This window comes from Phacochoerus africanus, chromosome 9, assembly GCF_016906955.1.
Source record: "Phacochoerus africanus isolate WHEZ1 chromosome 9, ROS_Pafr_v1, whole genome shotgun sequence".
Taxonomy (NCBI): Eukaryota; Metazoa; Chordata; class Mammalia; order Artiodactyla; family Suidae; genus Phacochoerus; species Phacochoerus africanus.
Window position 1 is genome coordinate 43602113 of NC_062552.1, and position 24733 is coordinate 43626845.

At 44.3% G+C, this 24733-nt stretch overlaps 1 protein-coding gene across 2 annotated transcripts; it reads left to right on the forward strand.

Moving 5' to 3' along the window:
* Positions 1-507: 507 nt before the first annotated feature.
* Positions 508-24216, forward strand: ADGRF4 (adhesion G protein-coupled receptor F4). Of its 2 annotated transcripts, XM_047797204.1 has the most exons (11): positions 508-702; positions 3685-3741; positions 5565-5673; positions 7343-7397; positions 9675-9826; positions 12044-12295; positions 14266-15645; positions 18139-18180; positions 18594-18653; positions 20254-20310; positions 23549-24216. In XM_047797204.1, the coding sequence occupies exons 3-10, from the start codon at positions 5587-5589 to the stop codon at positions 20299-20301; spliced, it is 2076 nt and encodes a 691-aa protein (XP_047653160.1). In that variant the 5' UTR covers positions 508-702; positions 3685-3741; positions 5565-5586; the 3' UTR covers positions 20302-20310; positions 23549-24216. The 2 variants fall into 2 exon arrangements, with proteins under 2 accessions (XP_047653160.1, XP_047653158.1); XM_047797202.1 differs by lacking the exon at positions 3685-3741.
* Positions 24217-24733: the final 517 nt, after the last annotated feature.

The following is a 24733-nucleotide window of genomic DNA, read 5'->3' on the forward strand; positions in this document are numbered from 1 at the left end:
AACGCTGTTCAGCTTTTCCTCAGTTCCTCCTTCTGTGTTTATTTCACCATGGCCAATATGGTCTCATTTCTCTTTATGTAATTTTCAGATTCTTCTCACTGACTGGCCTCATATGTTTATTAAATGGCAGAAGTAGAAAGAAGTCTTTCAAGGGAAAAGTCTTAAGTCTGTATATTCAGATAACCATACACCTTACACTATGCTTCAGTAATGTATTTTATTAATGTAGCACCAAATCCAATAAATCAATGTAATATTAATAGATTCTAATAAAAGAGATTTTACTCTCTTGAACAAAAATAAATAAATAAATAATTACCCCAGCGCAGGAGATGCCACAGAGTCTCATGGGATCATCTGAGATAAAGAGGAGGAATGAAAGGACAAACAAGTGACTCATCTTAATGGATTTGCTCCAGACAAGAGAAACCTGTAATTTCTCTTAGGCGTGTTTAACAGACACACTGCGCCGTGAATCACAGGCTTACACAAGGCTCGAAACCCCGGGGCAGGGGGAACAGCTCTCACATTGGCTTCTCCTAACAGGCAGCTGGTTTCCTTCCCTTTCAGCTGCAGAGAAGACAGATCACAGGCACTGACGGGACCGCGGGAGGTGCCAGGGCGGGCACAGTGATGGTGGGGCAAGGTGGTGGGGAGCGCAGCGAGGACCCTCCTGTTGGGCTGCTAGACTTCCTGGATGCCGTGAGTACATATGCCACCCCACACACCTTTTCCTACTGAAGCCAGGATTGTCTTTGCACATCTTCCCAATGCGGGAAGCTGTGTGCTTTAGGAGGGTGTTTTCTGGAATGCTCGATTCCGCAGCAATCGTCCCTAACATTATTTAAAGATTGACTAGCCCAAGGCTGGTGTTATTTCCTCAGTCTCTTGTACATTCGTTTTCCTTTAAAAGTCACAAGTCAGGCTCTAATTTGCTCACTGCCTAATTTGTTGGGCAATTAGGCTCTGTCCTCTGATGGTCCCCCTTTCTTGATAAATTGGATGAGCAAACGAGCTTTCAATTCCCTTCCTTTAGGCTGAGTGTAAAGCTGGATGTTTTTGATGAAGCATGCGTTAGTAGGTCCTTTTCTTAGTGCGGCTGATAGAGCTTTTCTATCAACTTAAAAGGAAACATTTCCTTCAGTTACTGCTGAAACCTTTGTGCAAAGACATCGCCTCTCATTCTGAGTGGCCAACACTAAGCCCTTTGATGGCCTATATTCCGTATACTTGAGGTCAATTGTGGGAGCTCTGCACTGTGCATCTTAAGGTGCTGTTTGTTTAGTGTCAGCCCTCCAGTGAGCGTTCCGGGGTGAGCCATTGCCCATCATACCCAGTTGCTTTAACATCAGAGAAGTATCAAGATCGCTGCTGAGCTGCTGGAAGCTTCCCAACGCTGAGATGATGTGATTCTTCCAACTTAACAGAGTTTGAATCCAGACTGCAATTCCCAGAGCAAATACCAAGCTGCAAAGAGACTGGCTGGCCGCTATCTAAAAGAGTCGAGATGAGATGATTTTGATCCTAGCAGAGCTGTTGCATCTTTCTTCTTCCCCAAGGCTCTTTATGAAATAGCTCATCAATGGCAAGGGGGAGCCTGTAAAAGAGGCTGAATATATTCTATTATGGAGGCCAAGAAATACACACGCAACTTGCTTCGCCTTGGCTGTATAATCAGAGCCCTAATCGCCCTAGTGGAGTAGATGGAACATATAGTTAAGAAAGTAGGCTGAGGGGAGCAACACAGGCAGGCAGACACACACACACACACACACACACACACACACACACAAATGTGGGTCAGCTCACCCTTAAGTTCCTCACCCTTCAGTTATGCTTTCTGAATTAGTCCTGCCCATCAACGGGATTGGCCAAGGAGCATGAGGTGAGGTGCCATCTAAAAAGTTAGCAAACGAGTGAGAAGAGCTTCTCCCTCTCACCTTGGGTGAAGTTCAATGGAGAGGAACACATTGAGAATGGGTCCATTTAGTTTACAGACATGCCCATCCAGGTCACCTGTTTTGCATGAAGAGGTTTGTGAGACCCCACCCTCCCTGCATTCCTTCCTGCCTGACTGCAGTTATAGTGCCCAGGCTGCACCTTCTGTTATTGTCTCTGAGAGTCCTGATGCCAGCCCTCCCTCAGCCTGTTCAGACAGGCCGGGAGCACCTCCATCTGTGTGACTCATTGGCTGCAGCTCCCTTGAGCATCTAGATCAGAAATACATTCCAGGTCCCAGGAAGGTGAATTGTGTTTTTGAATTCCAACTCACTCAGAAACTCAGCTCCTGGTACAAGGAAGCTGGGACACATAGATGGTGTTGAAGAAGAACCAGCATCTTCTGGGTCTGTCTAGGGAGACAGCATTTTGTGGTTGCCGGCTTTGTGGAGAGGGTGTGGAAAACGCTTGCACTGACCTTGCTAATCTGGCTGCGCAGTTTCCTGCCGATCCTGGGGGGGACATTACAATCCTTTTTCACATCAGGCTCCACATAATATAACAAGGAGGAGTCCCTTAGGCTGAGGCACATTTCTGTTTAAATGACTAGGTTCCAGAATTATCTAGTGTTGCAAATAAGTTCATTTGCTCCTCTAAGATAGGAAGGTTGCCTGGTGATTTTAAAACAAAAATTACAGAAGCTGGTATCATTCATAGCTTATTTATTTTTCCAACATATGTTTGCTAAGTGTGTACTGTACACGTGATATACTCTGCTGAGTGCTGGGGACAGAGAAATGTCCTTCCGTGTTCATCTCCTGACTAATGATAACCTGATTTTCCCACTGGGTGCAGCCTACTTTCTCTGGGGCTCTGGGGCTAAAAGCAGTAAAACTCTCGCTCCGTGGAACGCTTGTCATTAGGGCTCCCAGCACAGGTCGTGGTGTGGGAGGTGCTCCTTGCTCATTCAGGAAGCTAAATCCCAAGATGCGTTCCCTCTGGGACTTCTGGGTGTAGCTTCATTTTCCTTTAAGCTTTCGAGGCCAGCAAATACTATTTTCTCTCTCTTTGAAGTAATCAACCTTGTTAGAGCAGGGAGCCTGTCTTCCATTCAGCCACCTAGACTGCTGTTTATTATTAAGTGATAAGCAGATGTCCTTGCTTTGGGCTTTTTCAGTGAGCCACCCTCTCTGGCCTTGAGGTATCTGTGTACTTATAGATCTTGAAGATGACTTTTGACCTAGCTGTCTGTCTTTTCAAGTACCAGTTGAATTGCCAACATTACTATATTAATTAGAAAGAAGTCATTGACTCTATCAACAGTTTCTCAGTAAGAGCTACTTCCTTAAAAACAAACAAATAAAAAGCCTTCTGGACAAACTGAGAATCAGAATTTATAGTCAGCTAGCACTAAGTGTGACTTTTAGTGCCATAATTCATCACTTCTAAGGTAGACTTTTTTTTCACTTTGAATATTTCTGAAATTGGATTGTGTAGTACAATGAGTGCCCTGTCGTGGTTTAACTGGCAAGTTTTTTTTAGTGGACATAAAAGTAATGATGTTGCTTATAATGGCAGATTCAGTGAAATAAGATAATTTAATTTTGCATAGCTGTGTCAACTGGGTACTTGAGGTTTTCATTGTCACATGTCTCTCTAGTCAGACATATACATAAATATAAATCCACATGCATTTCGGGTGATGCCATTTCTCATTGACAACACCATTACGTTTTCCCCGTTTAGAATGCATCATTAAGCCCAACCAATGGATCTAAATTAATGAATCGTTGAGGACAAGACGTGAGTATTAAAAGCGCAAAGAGAGAATCTTACTCTATGAACTATAGTGTTAGATCTTAGAGAGGCTCTGTAGTTTGCAATTATGCAAAAAGCAAAGTTCACTCTAATTATTGCCTTTATCAATGGTTAGTCTAAGAAAGGGTGCTAGCCCTGTTCTGCTTTATCTAAGATCCCTGAGGTTTGTTTTTTTTTTTTGTCTTTTTGCCTTTTTTAGGGCCACTCCCACGGCGTATGGAGATTCCCAGGCTAGGGGTCCAATTGGAGCTGTAGCCGCTGGCCTACGCCAGAGCCAGAGCAACTCAGGATCCAAGCTGCGTCTGCAACCTACACCACAGCATTGTTTGATCCAGTAGCAGACAGCAGTGTACTTTCATTTTACTTTCAGTTACTTGACACCAAAAGCTTGGAGGACCACTTAGGACGGTGGTTCTCAAATGGGGACGATTTCTCTCCCAGGGGCACATTTGGCAATGTCTGAAGACATTTTTGGCTATTATAGCTGGGGAGGAGGTGGCTCACAGCATCTAGTGGGTAGAGACCAAAGATACTCTAAACATCCTACAGTTCACAGGACAGCCCCCGACAACAAAGAATTTTCCAGCTTTGCCATCACTGAGAGGCTCTCCAGCTGGACCATCTGTGTTGAGCTCCTGGCTCCACTTCTTTCTATCGGAGTGACTTTCGACTTATAGTTGCCCAATGCTTTGTACTAGTTTCTCCATTGATAAAATGAAGATAGTTACAATATATTTTCCAAAATTGAAGCATAGTTGATTTATAATGTTGTGTTAATTTCTGCTGTATGGCAAAGTGGTTCAGTTATTTATATATATATACACATGTAAATGTATATATATATAAATTTTTCAGTTTTATATATATATATATACACATGCACACTCTTTTTAAAATACTTTTTCATTATCATTTATCATAGGACATTGAATATAGTTTTCTGTGCTATGCTGCAGGACCTTTTTGTTCACCCTCTCCCTGTAAAATAGCTCACATCTGCCAACTCCAACCTCCCCCTCCATCCCTCTCCCAGCACCCTCCCCCTTGGCAACCACAAGTCTGTTCTCTATGTCCATGGACTTGTTTCTGTTTCATAGATACATTCCTTTGTGCCATATTTTAGATTCCATATATGAGTCATACCATATGGTATTTGTCTTTCTCTGTCAGACTTACTTCACTTAGTATGATAATCTCTAGGTCTGTGCACATTGCTGTGAGTGGCATTATTTCTTTCCCCTTCATGGCTGAGTGGTATTCTGTTGTATGTATGCACCACATCTGCTTTATCCAATCATCTGTCAATGGACATGTAGGTTGTTTCCTTGTCTTGGCTATTGTGAAGAGCGCTGCTGTGAACATAGGGGTGCATGTATCTTTCCCAATTATAATGTTGTCTGGCTATAGGTCACAATATTTTATATTATACGATTAAATGAGTTAGTGCAAAGAAAGTGCGTAGCATAGTGATTGGCAAATAGAATTCTTGACAAATGTAACTACTAAGAAACTTGTGGATTTAACAAAATGAGATGATGCTTTAGTTAACATCCATCTTTCCTGGTGCTTCCATCATTCCCGTCTATTTTTTGCAGAATGGTCAGCAGTGGATGGAAAATCTTTCCCTTCTTTTTCCGTTTTAGCTGGCTTGAAGTACATATTGGTCCCCGTTCCTAAGGCAGGTTGTTTGGCATGAATCTCTCAGAGTACCTAGTGGGGTCACGAGCGGTTGGTTAGTTGGCTAAGTGTTGTACTAGTTATGCAGTATTTTCCGATATAGCTTGTTCCACCTTTGTTCTCTACGGCAGGTGAAGATTCAAATCTGTGAAAATGAAGTCCCAGGCAGTCACGATTTGCTGTTTAATGTTATTTCTGAAGACAGAATGTTTTCCTCGTAGATCTCATCATCACATAGAAGTAAGTCTGATCCCTTCTTACGCGATCCCGTGAGAAATCGGTCCGTTCTCTGAGATGACTAGACTTATGATACAAAACATGTCATTGAAAAGAAATTTTCAAATGACTACAATTTTACCCTTCCTATGGTAGCGTTCTAAAGAAAGGAACAAAGAAAAGTTGAGAGGTGGCTAGGTCTTGGGACAAGATCGTATTATTTTGATAGGGAGCAACAATCTAGTAGGAACACCACTTTGCAAACCATGGAGTATGTAGACAGGCGGCTTTTGAGAGGAGGAGGTGCTAGCCTGGTAGTTGGGCAATTTCGGTTCAGACCTTAATTTTGCTTGTTAATTGCACAAGTTGCTTCACTTCTCTGAGTCTTAATTTCCTTGCCCATAACATGAAGGGTTTTTTCTTTTTTCTTCTTTTAGATAATGTTTACAGTCCTTTATAGCTACAAAAAGAGTTTGTGATTCTATTATTGCAACCTAGCTCTCATTTCTAGCTTCTGCTCATTTCCTCCTCTCTGCAGATATACAGTATGGGGTGGACCATTTGTTCCATTTCATAGTTACAGTTAATACAGGCAGAGAACAGCTGGGTGTTATAATTTGCCAAGACCAGCTCAGCAGGTGAGGGCTGAAGAACCAGTGCTTGAAACTTAAGGAAAAAGTTAACATAAATCAAGACACAGAGACATTTATCTTAATTAAAGGTGGGAACCAGGGGACTCAAGGTCTCAGGGACCAAGAGCCCCACCTCAAGATACCCCACTGCTTTTATTGTGCTCTTTAGGAATAGGTCAAGTGAGGAGGGGTGGCAGGTGCAGGATATAGTTCTTTTTATTATTTAAAAAGATCCTTTATTATTCTAAAAGTCACATAGCTGGTAGATGGTTAAGCTTTTATTTCTAACCTTTAGGCATTTAACAGTCATTAGCATTGAGGAAGCCTGGGGCAGCTGTCTATGTATAGCATCTAGAGAACCATCATTGTGCTTCCTATCTGTGGCAACTCTGCCTGCCTAGGTTTGCATCTAGGCTCTCCTTGCTAGTGCATATCCTGCTAACGACCCCTCATAAGCCCCTTGGGGCCATGAGGCTCATCTTCCTCTTATTCTTTAGAGGACATATCATGCTGTGCAAACGGCATGCCTATCTGCACAGGTCCATCATGCCTAGACCAACACATTATGTCCTCATTCAGCTGAGCACACAAATAACTTAGGCCTTTAGGTCTTTGTTCTTAAGCTTAAGTCATTTACCAGCACTGCAACTGTTTTCCAAGCAGGAAGATGGGGTAAAGTAAAGCAGAACAAGCTGGAGTCTTTAGCAGAGAAAATAGAAACAGAGAGGCTAAGAAAATATTGTAGAAACATGTCTCGCGACAATAACTCTCATCACCGTGGTCTCCCTGGATATTTAAACTTTCCAAAAAATGTACCCAATCCACTGACCTTCAGAGCCCAAGTGACCACTGTCAAGTTTCCAGCCTTCACGGGGTGGAGGGAGCATGGTCTCCATCAGTGCTCACCTCTCTGTTTCCTTCAGCAAGTTCCCGCACTATGAGCTGCAGTTTTCTTCTAGTCCTGAACTCGTGTCCTCTTCATATCCACATGGAGCCTCTAAGTTGAGATGAGAGAGGAGAGTCCCACAGTAAAGAAGACATTTGGGATTTATGTTTTGCAGGAGGGAGATAAACTTCAAGGTCCTGAAGGAAAGCTCAAGACGGGAAGGCTGCAAGGTATGTGGCTGAAAGTCAGTCTTCTTCCATTCGAAGACTGAGCAGAATAAAGGAAGGGCATGGATATTGCAAGCCTGTCAGCAGACCACCTGTAATAAGTTCTCAATGTTTAGCAGCACAGGTAGATTTTCCTACAATTATACAATTATTCGTGGCATAGTCAATGAAGCAAGTTGGCAGATATTCAGGTGTTCTAGAATAGGAGACAAGAGTCCATTTTATTTAATTTTATTATTTTATTTTTTTGCTTTTTAGGGATGCACCCACGGCACATGGAGCTTCCCAGGATAGGGGCCACAGCGCACAGCAACGTGGGATCTGAGCCTCATCTGCAACCTACACCACAACTCACAGCAATGCCAGATCTTTAATTTACTGAGTGAGGCCAGGGATCGAATCCACAACTTCATAGTTCCTAGTTGGATTTGTTTCTGCTGTGCCACAACGGGAACTCCAGGAGTCCATTTTAAAACTCAGAAAGGGAAATCTGTTTGAACTAATGAGCTAACAAGAGGCAAAAGAGGGAAGAGGACAGGATTCATTTACTTCTTCATTCACAGAGATCAGGCTGCTTAAATGTATGTAACACTCTGAGGCTGAGAAGTCTATTAAAGTGATACCGTGTTAGCAAAACTGGTCACTCTTGAGAAGTGAGAGAGAGAGAGAGACTGTGGAGGCATCATTACTTGTTAAGGTATCAAAATCATGTGATTCTCACCCACGCTAGTGATAACGGGGCTCTGCACAGTCATGGCCATTTTTGGTGGCAAATACATCTCTATAAGCTGTGGAATGAAAAAAAGAAAGAGGACCAGAAGATAGCTAATGTTCCCTGAGCATTTATGATCATGAGCTGTACAAGATGCTGACTCATTTGACGTTTGTAACAAGTTTGGCATTACCTCCAAACTCTAGGGATGAAGAAATTGAGAAGTGCTTGCTTAAATAACTTGTAAAAATTGATACACTTTGGTAGATATCAAAGAAAGATGCAAACACTTGCTTCCTTTCTCCATAAATGGAGTCATCCACGGAGCTGTCTAAGCCATAAATATGAGTGAGTGCATTCCTTGACTCACAGCCATCTGGTCACCTCATTGTATTTATTTCAACACCTTCATAGCTCTCAGCATCACCTACGTCTTCCAGTAGGTGCCACTGCCACTATCCTAAGGCAATTCTTCCTGGGACTATTTCAACAGCTTCATCTAGTCAATTCACTCTACCCATGGTCAAAATTAAGACACCACGGAGTTCCTGTCATGGCGCAATGGAAAGAAATCCGACTAGTTACCATGAGCTTGTGAGTTTGATCCCTGGCCTTGCTCAGTGGGTTAAGGATCCGGCGTTGCCATGAGCTGTGGTGTAGGTTGCAGACACAGCTCAGATTTGATGTTGCTATGGTTGTGGTGTATGTCTGCAGCTACAGCTCTAATTCGACCCCTAGCCTGGGAACCCCCATACACAGCGGGTGCAGCCCTGAAAAGCAAAAAATAAAAAAATAAAAAAAATAAGACACCACCAGTGTTTATAAATAAAGTTTTATTGGAACACAGCCATGCCAAATTATTAACATATGGTCTTTGCTTTCATGCTACATGGCAGAGTGGAGTAGTTGTGACAGAAACCGTATTGGCCCACAAAGCTGAAAATATTTACTCTCTGCCTAGCATCATATTTAGCAAATAAAAATACAGGATGTCTGATTCAATGTAAATTTCAGATAAATCATGAATAATATTTCATGAGTCATATGTATACTAAAAAACATTCCATTGATTTTATTGAACACCTTTAGTCAGTCATCTTTACTTGTGGATTCTGTATCTGCAACTTCTACTCATTGAAATCTTCTTGCAAGCCCCAAATACTCACAAGACTTTCTTTTTTGTCCACACCTGTGGCATATGGAAGTTCCCAGGCTAGGGGTCCCATCAGAGCTACACCTGCCAGCCTACACCACAGCCACCGCAACAAGGAATCCGAGCCACATCTGTAACCTACACCACGGCTCATGACAACCCTGGATCCTTAACCCACTGAGCGAGGCTGGGGATCAAACCCACATCCTCATGGTTATTAGCCAGATTTGTTACTGCTGAGCCACGACGGTAACGCAGCCTCACAGTCAGCCTGGCAGGGTTTCAGTTGTTGCTGAGGACCCGGTTCAATGTCACTTCCTCTGGGAAGCCATCCTCAAACCCCCAGAATGAGTTAGATGCTCCTGTCAGAGTGTGGACATGCTAATTAGGCTTCTCTCTCTCTTCTCCTTTTCAGAGAAATGCCATGGACCTTGCACCCCTTCTTCCAACTGCAGCCAGCCCTGTGCTCAGCACTTCCATGGAGAAATTAGATTTACCTGTAATGGAAATGAGTGGCAGAAGTTAACTGAAACGTGTACAAGCCTTTCTGTGGAAACACTCTTTCAGGTGATGCATTTGCATATTTGCATCTCAATGGCAGTTCTACCAGAGTCAACCCTGAAAGACAGGGTAGAGGCATTTTTAATGTTTTCTGTTCAGCATGACAATAAGTCTCAGATCTGGACTTAAGAAATTCTGCAAAGTGGGTTAAGTTTGTCTCATCCTTCCTTCCTCAAGCTACTCTCCCCTCTCCCTGTTCTCTCCATCTCTCCCTCTTAGATTCTTTTCTCAAAAAAAATCTGAAACTCATTTACACAATGACAAATACTTATAGGTTAAAGTTTTAACTCTGAAGATGGATTTGCATGTCTCTTATGCTATCAATTAAGCAATGAAATGTGCCTAGAATCAAGTTCACTTTACTATCTTTTTCTAATACTTTAAATCACTTGGCCAAAGGAAAGGAGCAAAGGGTGTCCCAGAGTGAATAGAAATCCAATGAATACAACAGATCTCAATTAAAATTAAAATATCATGAGTTCCTATTGTAGTGCAGTGGAAATGAACCCGACTGGTATCCATGAGGAAGCAGGTTTGATCCCTGGCCAAGCTCAGTGGGTCGGGGACCTGGCATTGCTGTGGCTGTGGTGTAGGCTGGCAGCTGCAGCTCTGATTCAGTCCCTAGCCTGGGATCTTCCGTATGGCTTGGGTCTGGCCCTAAAAAACAAAAAACAAAACAAACAAACAAAAAAATCCAGGAATTTCCTGGTGGCTCAGTGGGTTAAGGATCAGGCATTGTCACTGCTGTGGCCATTGTTACTGCTCTGAGGTGAGTTCGATCCCTGGCCAGGGAAGTTCCACAAGCCATGAGCAAGGCCAAAAATTAAATTAAATTAAATTAAAATATTTTTAAAAATTAAAACAGATTAAAATCTTACATCCTTTCATTTACCAACTGTTTCTTTCTATCTCCCCTCCAATCCTGTAGAAGCACAGTGAGCTCTGCATCTCCTAAATTTTTTTTTCTTTTTGGGGCCGCACCCGAGGATGGAAGTTCCCAGGCTAGGGGTTGAATCAGAGCTACATCTGCCAGCCTATGCCACAGCCACAGAAATGCAGAATCCGAGCCTCATCTGAATCCTACACCACAGCTCACGGCAATGCCGGATCCTTAACCCACTGAGTGAGGCCAGGGATCCAACCCGCATCCTCATGGATACTAGTTGGATTCGTTTCTGCTGAGCCACAGCGGGAACTCCCTGCATCTCCTAACAGCGTAATGGTGGTTTTATCAAGGGAGCATCCATGCAGGCTCTGTCACAACCTAAATAATCATGGAGATGTCCTTGCAACTATGCTGTCATTCGAAAGTGAGTCAAGTGAAGTACATTATTGCTGTGGCTTAGCCCAAGTCATATTCTAGGAAATCCTAGGTAAAATAATGAGGAAAGGAGCAAGTCACGTCTATTTAGCAACCTCTTAGACTTTTTGAAATCATGGTGTCTTTCCGTTCCGTGTTTGAACTGCCAACCTTCCTCAGCCACTCCCCTCTGAGTTCCATGTGGCTCCTCTTTGTTAAAACATGACAATACCTGGACAAATCTTGTTTCTCAGATTTCTCCATATCCTGGAGAAACCTGTCTTATTCTCATCCTTGGGTTAAATATCCCTGTCCTGATGTTGGAAATTACAATAACTCTGACTCGGGTCATCAGTGTTGGAAAGTGAGACACGAGGACAAGGAGAAATCTTGACAAGACTCCTTACTTCTGCAGAAAGGCACGGGTACCCCAAAAAGCGTAGGCGCCAAGCAAAGGATCCTCCCCTATTTATCCCTAATGCAGGTGATGTACCTGTCCCCTTCCCATGGGTCAGGTCAGGGCATACATTCTTCCCGGTTGGCTAATTTGAAACAAATTGTTACTGGGAAAAGAGGTAAGGAGGAAGGGGGTCGCAGGGTTGATTCAGCAGGAGCCGGAGCCAGAACAAAATGGAGTAACCAAGGTTTCCTTTGATAGAAAAGACATTATGTTACTGTCCACACTGATTCCAGTAGATCGGTCCATATCCCCATCTCTGTGGGAATTTGGGTGGCATCTCCTGCCTGTTTGTGACTCTGCTTATCTCCTCACTGCTTCTTAACATCTAAACCACTTTTCAGGACCACTCACATCTCTGTTTGTGGATCATTTGCACTTTTAACATCTTTAGTCCAACACCTTAGTTACTGAATTATATTTGAATAAAACAATATTTTTTTTCTTTTTTTGGGGGAAAAAACAGGACTCAAATAGCGCAACACGGCTTTCTGTGGCAGCCCCATCTATACCTGTACACATCCTTGACTTTGGAGCTCCGGATCCCATCAAGAGTGTAGCTCAAGGCATCCAAAAGAAATGCCCACTTGATTACACCTGCATAATTGATGCCGTGAAGTCCGCTGAAGCCACGTCTGGAAATATCGCATTTATAGTGGAGTTACTGAAAAATATTTCTGCGGACTTGTCTGATAATGTTACCCAAGAGAAAATGAAGGTATTCCTGGCTAATTTCATTTCAAAAACGGACAATATTTCTTTTCCAAAATCTTGCATTTGAATAGTTCCGAATGTACTTTTCAGGCAAAAAACTACAATAACCACAGCAATCATAACAGTTCATTTCAGTTTTGCATGTTCATTTATTCTAGTTTATGGAAGTTTTCAAGAAATTGATAGCTGCACGCTAGACTGTGTTTACTCTAGCATTTCCAAAATTTTACTCTTTATAGAACCTAATTGTCCTGAGAAATGTTAGCAGAGATTCCATTTTTTTTTTTTTTTGGTCTTTTTTTAGGCCACACCCAAGGCATATGTAAGGCTAGGGGTGGAATTGGAGCTGTAGCTGCCAGCCAACACCACAGCCACAGCAACACCAGATGAGAGCCTGTCTGTGACCTACACCACAGCTCACAGCAATGCCAGGTCTTTTAACCCAATGAGCAAGAGGCCAGGGATCAAACCTACATCCTCATGTATACTAGTTGGGTTCGTTACCTCTGAGCCACAATGGGAACTCCCAGGGGTTCCATTTTTATTTTTATTTATCTATTTATCTTGCTTTTTAGGGCCACCACCCGCGGCATGCGGAAGTTCCCAAGCTAGGGGTTGAATCAGAGTTACAGCGTCTGGCCTACACCACAACCACAGCAATGCAGGATCCAAGCTGCATCTGCACCCTGCACTCATGGCAATGCAAAATCCTTAACCCTCTGAACAAGGCCAGGGATCTAACCCGAATCCTCATGGATACCAGTGGGGCTCGTTACTGCTGAGCCGCAATGGAAACTTCTGAGGTTCCATTTTTAAAAGGGGGATCTGGAGCTACCATCGCAGCAGAAACAATCCATCTAGGAACCATGAGTTTGCGAGTTGGATCCCTGGCCTTGCTCAGTGGGTTAAGGATCCGGCATTGCCGTGAGCTTTGGTGTAGGTCACAGACATAGTTTGGATCCTGTGTTGCTGTGGTTGTGGTGTAGGCCGGTGGCTACAGCTCCTATTAGACCCCTAGCCTGAGAACCTCCATGTACCGCAGGTGCGGCCCTAAAAAGACCTAAATACATAAATAAAATAAAATAAAATAAAAGGGGGATCTGGAGCACAGCAGATTTAGGAATTCTGGGTTAAACAAAGCCAAGCAGGTCTCCTTATGGCAGGACTTTCTAGAGCTTTTAATGTGTTTAATGAACTTTGGGACTCTTCCTTCGAGTGGGGGATAGACATGGGGGTGAGGTATACAGTACCTCTCATATGTAGACTGCCGTGGAATCTACTCCCAATCTCATTCTTAAATGGTCACTAATATCTCATGGAAACTTGGGTTATACAAAATGCAGTTAGGAATGCTGCCCTGGGCCTATAATGAAGCAGGTAACTCTTATCTGTGAATCATTTTCTTTTATTTTAAATTATTTTATTTCATAATTGTATTTTATTTTACTTCATTCTTTTATTTTCTTTAATTTTTTTTATATACAATTAAAGCCACTTTATTTATTTTGTCTTTTTAGAGCCGCTCTTGTGGCATGTGGAGGTTCCGGGCTAGGGGTCAAATCAGAGCTGCAGCTGCTGGCCTACACCACAGTCACAGCAAAGAGCAGTTTGTGGCACTGCCTGATCGTTAACCCACTGAGTGAGGCCATGGATTGAACTCACATCCTCACAGATACTGTGTCAGGTGCTGAGCCACAAGGTGTGGTCCTGGTCCTATTTTATTTTACTTATTTCATTATTTTATTTTTTCATTTTATTTTTTATTTTTAGCACTCTTTTACTGTTCTCCCCTCTCAGCACGCCCAGGAGCATGCGATTCTAATAAGGAGTGAAGTTGAAGGGAATAATATCAATAATGATTGATATTGGAAGAAGGTCAAATCATTTCACTGTTAGAAATTTCGGATTTTAGAAATCGACTTTGTCCCATCACATGTAAATCCCCAGCATAATATCTGCTTTTCTCCATCGCAGAGCTACAGCAAAGTGGCCAATCACATCCTCCACCCAGCAGTCATTCCAAACTGGGCTTTCATCCCGGACAAAAACGCCAGCTCAGATCTGCTGCAGTCAGTGACTTTGTTCGCCAGGCGGCTCCGCCTCCCCCATGAAGCCGCGCACATTGTGGACGAACTCTTTATCCAGACCAAAGGGTTCCCCATCGGCCACAACACTTCGGAGAGACGTTTCAACTTCTCCATGAACGTGAACAACACCACAGAGAATCTCCTAGGAATGATAGAGATTCCCAGGCAAGAGCTGTGGCAGCTGCCACCAAATGCCTCCCAAGCCATCAGCATAGCTTTCCCCACGCTGGGGGCCATTCTGAAGGAAGCCCACCGGGGAAACGCAAGTCCTCCCAGGCCTGTAAACGGGCTGGTCCTTTCGGTGATTTTACCCGAAAGACTGAAGCAAGTCTTACTCACCTTCGAGAAGATCAACAAATCCCGGAGAGCCCGGGCCCAGTGTGTGGGCTGGCACTCCAGGAAAAGGAGGTGGGACGAGAACGTCTGCGCAACAGCGTCGGACGTCGCCCACAGGGTGAAATGCCGATGCAACTACACCAACGCGGTGATGTCCTTTTCCATTCTCATGTCCCCCGTATCCGTAGACGACAAGGTCCTGGGCTACATCACCTGCGTTGGGCTCAGCATCTCCATCTTTAGCTTGATGCTTTGTCTGATCATCGAAGCCACCGTGTGGTCCCAGGTAGTGGTGACGGAGATATCCTACATGCGACACGTGTGCATTGTGAACATAGCCGTGTCGCTCCTGACCGCCAACGTGTGGTTCATCCTAGGCTCGAACTTGAACAAAAGGGCCCAAGACTACAACTGGTGTGTTGCAGTGACATTTTTTAGCCACTTTTTCTACCTCTCTCTGTTCTTCTGGATGCTCTTCAAAGCACTGCTCATCATCTATGGAATCCTGGTCGTCTTCCGGAGGATGATGAAGCCTTGCATGATGGCCATTGGCTTTGCCATTGGCTACGGATGCCCACTGGTCATTGCTGTCACCACCGTTGCTATCACAGAGCCAGGGAAAGGCTACATGAGACGTGGTGCCTGTTGGCTTAACTGGGACGATACCAAAGCCCTTTTAGCATTTGCCATCCCAGTCTTGGTCATCGTGGCTGTGAATCTGGTTGTGGTTCTGGTGGTTGCTGTCAACACTCAGAGGCCCTCGATTGGCAGTTCCAAGTCTCAGGACGTGGCCATAATTATGAGGATCAGCAAAAATGTGGCCATCCTCACCCCACTGCTGGGACTGACCTGGGGTTTTGGAATAGCTACCCTCATAAAAGGCACTTCATTGATTTTCCATATAATCTTTGCCCTGCTCAATGCTTTCCAGGTAAGTTCCAGGAGGCTTGTTTTATTTGTTTCATTTTTATCTATTTTTTTTTTTTTTGCTTTTTAGGGCCACACCCAATGCATATGGAAGTTCCCAGGCTAGGGGTCCAGTCAGAGCTACAGCTGCCAGCCTATGCCACAGCCACAGCAATGCCAGGTCTGAGCCACGTCTGTGACCTACACCACAGCTCATGGCAATGCTAGATCCTTAACCCAATGAGCAGGGCCAGGGATAAACCCGAGTCTATGGATACTAGCTGGGTTCTTAACTCACTGGGTAAGGCCAGGGATCGAACCTACATCCTCATGGATACCAGTTGGGTTCTTAACCTGCTGAGCCACAATGGGAACTCTGAGACTTGCTTTGTTAATTAATATTATTAACTAATATTTTACTTATAAACTATTAATTTCTAATTTGTTTTTCTGGCTATATAACAAAACATGGCTACAACATGGAGTTCCCGTCATGGCTCAGTGGAAATGAATCTGACTAGCATCCAGCACGATGCAGGTTCGATCCCTGGCCTCCCTCAGTGGGTTAAGGATCCGGCGTTGTCATGAGCTGAGGTGTAGGTCACAGGTGCAGCTCAGGTCCTACATTGCTGTGGCTGTGGCGTAGGCCGGCAGCTATAGCTCTGATTCAACCTCAAGCCTGGGAACCTCCAGGAGAGCCCTAAAAAGCCAAAAAATAAGAAAAAAAAAACAACAACAAGAAAACATGGCTACAAGTGAAAAATGTAGAACGCCAAAATTCCTTCCATATCTTAGAGGTGCCTGTCTTTGGCATCTCTTGCCCTGCTAATTATCCTGTTGGATTTGGATGATCAAGCTAGCTGGGTGCGAATCTCCTTTTTTCTTTCTTTTTTTCTTTTTGTTTTACAGAGCCACACTCGTGGCATATGGAGGCTCGCAGGCTAAGGGTCTATTTGGAGCTGTGGCTGCTGGCCTACACCACAGCCACAGCAACACAGGATCCGAGCTTCATCTGCGACCTATACTGTTGTGGAAACCGCAAAAACCGTGGCAGTGGAAGGAGACAAACAGCACTCAGAGATATGGAAAAGCAAGGTTTATTCAGCACCGGTGTGGTCTCAGAGGAGTCATCTCCAGAGTCTGAGCACCAGGTCTTTGTTCTCAGTAACTTTTATACACTACAAGGTCTTGATTTTCCCATGTAAGCATCCCAGACCTCCCCCCATCCCCAAGCAGACAGTGTTCCTCCCTAAGAAACTGAGCAAGCAAGGTTACAGAAGCGGAACTGATAAGCAATGCTGGGTACCTGATTAGCAGGGCTGCTGGCTTAGACAGAGAGCACACAGTTGTTACATTATTACAAGAAGGGTGGCATAGTGATGAGCACAGCTGGAAAGGCTTGCAGCTGCCTTCTTAGCCAAGGGGGGGTTGTTCTTTAGTTAAAACTCCATTTCATTACCACAGCTCACGGCAACACCGGATCCTTAACCCACTGAGCAAGGCCAGAGATCGAACCCGCAACCTCATGGTTTCTAGTCGGTTTCAGCTGCACCACAACGGGAACTCCTCCTTTTTTCTCTCCTCACTGATTCACCTGTATCTCTCTTAAAGTTTCGACATTGGAAGAAGTGGACCTTCACTTACAGAGGGCAAGTCTTTGGTCAGGGGTGTGTGAGGCTACACGTACATGTTCTGCCTCAAAACAATCACAGTTTTTATCCTTCCTCAACTAGATCGGGGACTCATGAAATAACAGTCGTTGTTCACAGTATGAAGAGATGGCCCCTTGCCACTCACTGTGGCTATTAACCAGGCAGCCGTTCTCATACCTCTTTCCTGCTGTTCTCTGTGAAATAAGTGTCAGTTATTATTCACAGAACTGGATCTTGACACATATTACTTGATCCCAGGCATGTTACTGTCTCTGGTCCTCGAACTTCTTCTCTGAAAGATCAAGATGGTTCTATAAGAATCTATTGTCTTTCTTGCTTGGTGTGATGAGATGAACCTTCTAAAAGGCGTTTCACCTCATCTTGGCTATTAAACTCGCACTTTCAGGAAGCTGTCTTTCGTCAGGCTGCTTTCCATTCCGACGAGTAATAGAAAATTTGGCAAGGTCACATTTTTAATATGGTTTTAATCAGAAGTTGGCAAACTATAGGCTGCTGCCTGGTTTTGTAAACAGCGTTATTGAAATACAGCCTTACTCCCTGCTTGGCATTTTGCCTATGGCTGCGTTGGGGCTGCAGTGGCCAAGGTGAGGTGATTGCCACAGAGGCTGCACAGACTGCAAAGCCTAAAGTAGTTATTATCTGCTTCTTTGCCGAAAAAGCTTTTCCAAAAATAGATTTAACTACTGCTTGAGATAAAATAAATATAACTGCTAAATCTCCTAAAGCAGCAAAAGTATTCCTATTCACATATCACTCGTCCTCTGTTTAAAAGCTTGATACAAAATCATAAAGTTGACTTGAAAGAAATGCCAACTCCATTCAACTGTTGTTGAATTTTGTCACAGGGGTTCTTCATCTTGTTCTTTGGAACCGTTATGGATCAGAAGGTAATTTGAATTTGTTTCACTCACTGTAAATGATTTCCATGTGGCTGAGGGGAGCTTGAGGTTGATCAGAAAGTAGAGTTTGGTAGAGTTGAGATTGTGAGGTTGGTTTAAAGCATCAGCTGTGAGTGGGGAAGGGAAAAATGACTCTCTCTCATTTCCTGCCCTTTTTCAAATCATTTGGAGGCTGGGTGTGAGCGTGGCTGGTGAAAAGAATGGAAACTGTGACCAGAATTTTAACCTTCACCCAAAATCTAGTTATAAATAGACCTCAACTTTGATCCAAGACTCATTGTTTTCCAAGCGCTGTGCTATGCCATCTGATGCTTCTTCTGCCGGGGTTGCTGGCTTCAGCATTTCAGGGCACAGGTCTGGGCCGGGGTGCTGTCATGTTTTCACTGTCATTGCTTCTTTAGATAAGAGATGCTTTGAGGATGAGGATGTCTTCACTGAAGGGGCGGTCAAGGGTAGCTGAGGTAAGCCTCTCCCTTTCACTCTCAATTCTAGAGGGTCAGTGTCCTCAGAAGAGTCATGCAGAAACAAATATGATAGCTTACTCTTGGGGGGTTGTTAGCAAACAGAATCATTAGGGTATACTCTCATTCATTCATGTCTTCATTCAGCAACTTTGGAGTATCCTTGCCAGAGTGTAAGGTCAATGGAATAGACCCCTCAAGAGAATTTTCCATGTTGGTTTATTTCAACTTGATATTTGGACCACTGAGATGAGACAGCTCAAACCCAGAACCAGAGATTCATAAAATACTAGAGAAATGAGTTAGGAATGAGATTATGGTCCAACCCAGTCGTTTCATGGGTAAGGAAATCAAGGACAGAGAACTTGTGAGACTTGCCCAAAGCCACCTAGCTAATCATGAGTATTGGCATTCTCTTTGCTTTGGGCCTTTTCAATGAACCACACTGCCATGACTTGCAGTATCTGTGTATTTAGAGATCTTGAAGATGACATTTTAAAAAACTATTTATTCTTTAATTGTATTGTAGAGTTGATTTACAATCATGTGTTAGTTTCAGGTGTACGTACTGCAAAGTGAATCAGTTATACCTACACATATATCCACTCCTTTTCAGATTCTTTTTCTGTATAGGTTATTATAGGATATAGTTTTTGTTTGGTTGGTTGGTTTTTGTCTTTTGAGGACCATGCTTGCAGCATATGGAAGTTCCCAAGCTAGGGGTTGAATCAGAGCTGCAGCTGCTGGCCTACACCACAGCCACAGCGTTGTGGGATCTGAGTCATGTCTTCGACCTACACTGCAGCTCATGGCAACGCCAGATCTTTAACTCACTGATGGAGGCCAGGGATCGAACCCCTGTCCTCATGGATCAGCTTTATTACCACTAAGCCATGATGGGAACTCCTTGAAGATGACTTTTGACCAAGCTATCTGTCTTTTCAAGCACCAACTGAAATTGTCGTCATTACTATATTAATTAGAAAGAAGTAATTTACTCAACCAACAGTTTCTCAATAAGAGCTACTGCCTTTATTTTATTTTATGGCTCTGCCTGTGGCATGCAGACGTTCTCAGACCAAGGATCGAACCTGTGCCACAGCAGCGACCCAAGCCACATCAAGGACAACGCCTGATCCTTAACTGCTAGGCCACCAGGGAACTCCTTTCTCTCCATTCCCCCCTTTTAAAAAAAGAGCTACTTCCTTTAAAACAAACAAATAAAAAAATCTTTCTGACACACTGAGACTCAGCTAGTACTGAGTGTGACTTTTCGTGCCATAGTTCATCAAGTCTAAGATAGGCATTTTTTTCACCTTTGAATATTTCTGAAATCGGAATGTATAGTACAATCAGAGGCGTGTCATGATTTAATTGGCAAGTTAGTTTTTTCTTTTTCTTCCTCAGTAGACATAAAAATAATGGTGTTGCTTACTTAGACTCAGTGAAATATGATCATTTAATTCTGTGTAGTTGTCAGTTTATGTTTTCATTTTTACATGTTTATCTCTATTCAGGCATCTGCGCAACTATAAATCTATATGCACTTTGGCCAATGCCATTCCCCACCGACATCTCTGTTATTTTTTTTCCCATTTAGAATGCATCGTTAAGCCCAACCAATGGGTCTAAATTAATGAATCGTTGAGGATAAGATGTGAGTACTAAACACTCAAGGAGAAGCTTCACTTGCAACTTGTGACAAATTGTGACAAACTCCTCATTGCTCTGTTCCTATTGCCAACTTTTTGATGCTGGAGTGAGGTGGGAAGGAATGGGGGGGTGAGGGGGAATCTTTCAGAGAACAGAAACTTCTTTATTGCCCAGCACATAAATGAAAATCACCCATCTTTAAAACCTATGTCATCTCCGTTTACACAACCAAGTCTTAAGAATCCTTTTTTTTCTCCTGTCCTCAGTGAGAGGATGCTGTCATCACACCTGCTCTGGTACAGGATACATCATGCTGTTTACAGCGCTCACACACCTTAATTCCATTGTGCCAGTGAGTGTTGACACTTACAATAGCCCCGTTGTTAAGAAGGAAGACTTCATGACTGGAATCACCAAGCAACAAGTCTAATGAGATTGGGGCTCAGGATCATTCCTAAGGGGGTGTGGGTGGGGTTTCGGCAACTTAGCTGCCTACTCAGAGCCAACCTCTGAGACCTACTTCTGCACAGGTGAAATCAGAGGAAAACAAATATTAGGCAGCCGGGAAGGAGACACTAAAGTCACAAAATGGCAACCAGAAGTCTGAGAGGTAATAGGGAAAGTGGGCAGGGATATTCAACTCTGGTGTGGATTTGTCCTGGAGAGGTTTTGTGGCCCTTCTGCGTGGGTGCAGATGAGTCTCAGATTTTTTTTTTTTTTAAACATCATCTGGCAGCAGGTACATCCTCTTTTACATTCCTTCCCTTTCTGAGTCACGGCCCATACATTGAACAATGGAACAAAGCAAAGGGTTGAAACAAACTCAAGGAATCAGAGACACTCAGAGCTGGAAGACTCTTTAAGGGACCTCCTTAAAAGATTACAGAACATACCAACCTGATGTCATGCTGCTCTGGGGACGTTGGCTCATGGTCCCAGGAAGAGGAAGGGAGGGAGGGGGGTTCTACTACCATATATGTTGACTGGCATGGGCGGATACTATGAAAACAGAGGAAAACACTAGCATATTTTCCTTAATTAATCACCTTCATGTTTGGATTTTTATATTAGAACTTTAAAGAGGTGGATAGAGTAGAACTTTAGAGTTAACCCCGCCCCTTCACCCCCTCCCCCCCCCCGCCCCTTCACCCCCCCCCCGCCCCTTCACCCCCCCCCCCCCCGCCCCTTCACCCCCTCCCCCCCCCGCCCCTTCACCCCCCACCACTGCCGCCGCCGGCGCCGCCATTGCCATGTCTTAGGCCACAAAGATCCTCCACGGGGGAACATTACCATAGCATGTCTTGATGAGTCGCTAATCAAGAGGTAGTTCAGAAGACCTTGTAAAGCTGATCTTTCCATTAAAGTCTAATTTTTTTTTTTTTTTGGTCATTTTAGGGCTGCACCCGTGGCGTATGGAAGTTCCCAGGCTAGGCGTCCAATCTCAGGTGCAGCTGCCAGCCTACACCCCAGCCACGGCCATGCGGGATCTGAATCATGTCTGCGACCTACACCACAGCTCACACACGCTCAATCCTTAACCCACTGAGCGAGCCCAGGTTCCTTACCACTGAGCCACAATGGGGAACTCCTAAGGTCCTAATTTGATCTGCTTGGGGAAGCTGCTTAGACTGTCCCAGGTTGGGTAAACCCCGGGGAATACTACCTTTAGTTGTTCTAGAGAAATGAGGCACAGCCACGTCTCCTCTCCAGCTAGCTGGGCATTCCCCCGTTGGCTGTAGTAAAATCTAGAGAAAACCTGTAGACCCCAAGATCAGGGACTATACCACTTACTAGAGCTGGGGAGGTGCACAAAGTTTGCCCAGTATTAGGAGGAAGCAGAGGGAGGCGGTGGACATGCACTAATAACTCTCCGGGCAGAAATTGGTCAGCAGGTAATTCTTCAACTTTCACCTTCTACTTTGTGAAGCTGGGTGGTGGGGGGGAGTGGGCTGAGGGTTGCATTCTTTCCATGTATCCTCCATGGTGGGCCTATGCCAATTGCATTTTCTCATAATTAAGGTCCTCGGCTTTCTATGTCTGGACACAGGAAGATTCAGAAGGACTCAGAAACAGCAGCCAACACTGCGGGTCATGGTGGGGGCGTGATAAGCATCAGAGAACAGGGACAGGATCTTCACCATAAGTGACCCTCTCAAGTCCAGGATGGAGACCTGGAAGCACCGGGAAGGTCTTTCAGCAGAAAGCAGGGCTATGACCAGGGTGTTGAGAGCAGAGTTACACCTAAAGGATGCAGGCGTTTGGGAATCACAAGGTCGGGTCACCGCCCAGGCTGGGGCTAAACCACAACACAAAGGTCTATTTCAGACTTTAAACCAGAACACAAAATCTTAGGCTGACGGGGTCTCGGGAGGCAGGCTGAAGTCCAAGAGCCAGAAAGGGGGCAAGGAGGTCAGAATTGGACTTGCCTAGAATTGGGGCCCCCTGTGGTTGGAAATGCCACATGTCCCAGGGACCTCAGGTTGGATTGTTCTTAGAAGCAAGGTTGGGACAGGTGTGCCTGGAGGTCCCGGGACCATGGAAAGACAACAAAGTTTTCTCCACATGCAGATCCTACCTGCGGGATCCCATCGTGGGAAGCAGGAGAGGAAGGGGACAGGCATTCTTGAGACCACTGCTGCTTAGCGCCCTCTGCTGTTCATGCCAAGAGTGTACCTTTCATAGGACCCAGCAAGAGCCTGATTTACTGTGTGATTTCAGCGTCGCCAAGCGCGCTCCTCTGTTCTTGGGAAGCCTCTAACACATATTTGTTTTCGCCTAAAATTCACTTAAAAAAATTCTTCATTCTTCATTCCACAGTGAGAACTGATAAAACAAATACCCTGAGAGAAGCAACTTGGTTTCCCTAGTAAAGTTGCAAATCCAGAACAGCAGAGTCATTCTAGTTACCAGGCTTACCTAGGGCAGGAGGAAGAGAGAGCACCTTGCAGGGAGTTCAGGCTGCAGGGAGCCACATGCAGAAGGCAAAGGACACAGAAAAGTAAAGCTGGGAGAATAGCCTTCCTACGGTGTGACCTTGAAGAAATTGCTCAATGCTTCTGTGCCTCCATTTCCTCATCTGTAAAATGGGGCTAAGAGCAGTACATACCTCTCAGGGCGGGTTTCAGGATTCAGTAAGCCAACACATTCAAAACTCATGGAATAGGGCCAGGTTCAAAAGAAGTTATCAAGCCATGCCAGCTCTTATTCTTATTGTTAAACAGTGCTTCAACCTTTTTGCCTAGGCTGCCCCCCTCCTCATGGATGCCGTATGCCCTGGACTGAGAATTGAGTGCCTGGAGAAGAAGGCTGGAATGTGGAGGAACAGTCATGCTTCTCTGGAAGCCTCCCTCTTGCCTGGAGTGACACCTAAGCTCTCAGTGTGAAAGGTTTGCAGAGAAAAAATGGAGGAGAACATTTGGTGACGGCTTTAAGGAGGTGGGCCCTTCGATCTACCCACGAAGTTTCTTGGTCAACGCTGGTGAGATTAAGACTCAACCTGCAAGTCAATGGACCTCCTCCCCAAGCCTGGGGCTCCTGTGGGGCTTGATCTGCCTTTACCCTCAAGTTCAGTGGTTCCAAGGGCTCAGCCAGCCATGCCTCTGTGTGGATCCTGGGCATTTTGGGGGACAGGGGCTGGATCCAGGTTCAGGGGTTGGTTGGGGGTAGGAATGGGAGGTGGGGTGGCCGGGGATATATTGAATCTACTTTGGAGTCAGTTAAGTCATGGTAAGTTTCCTAAAGATAGGGAACAGGAGAAAAAAAATAAGGGGACTTTTTCAAATGTTCATTATTTTACTCTATTTTAGAACTTGAGCCAAATAATTTAGCTCCTAGGACCTTACTTTTCTTACTTGTGAAATAGAAAAAAATATTCTTGTAGGCATTATTATTGGTGTATGCATGTGTATGTGTATATGTGTGTCTGCTTAAATCACTACATCTGTAAAATGATTCCAGTTGTTATTTTAGAAATAAAAATGAATATATTTTATTTTTGGACTCCAGTATCCAGGCATGAACCCTAGGTAGAAATATCTTAGCCCTGAACAACTCAGCTCCTTCTCCCAGGAATATTTCCCTCCCGGCAGTTCTCATCTTTGACTCAGTGGTTGTACTCCATTGAGAAATCCATTTTGCACCTGCATTGGTGGTCAGATGATATTTTACCATCTTTTCTTATGCTCCCACATCCTATTTATTCCTTTAAGAGATGTGGCTAAAAGTTTGCATTACAAAAAAAAAAGAGTTGGCTTTTACTTGGTGTTTGGTTTCCCAAACTAACTCTTCAAGAGGTAACAATCTACTCTGCTTCGGATTGGTTTCCAAAAAGTTACAGGATGTTTGGGAAACAGTCAGTCAAGAAGTGGCAGAAAGAGCTCCTGTTGTGGCTCAGCGGGTTGAGGACTCGTTGTCTCCATGAGGATGCA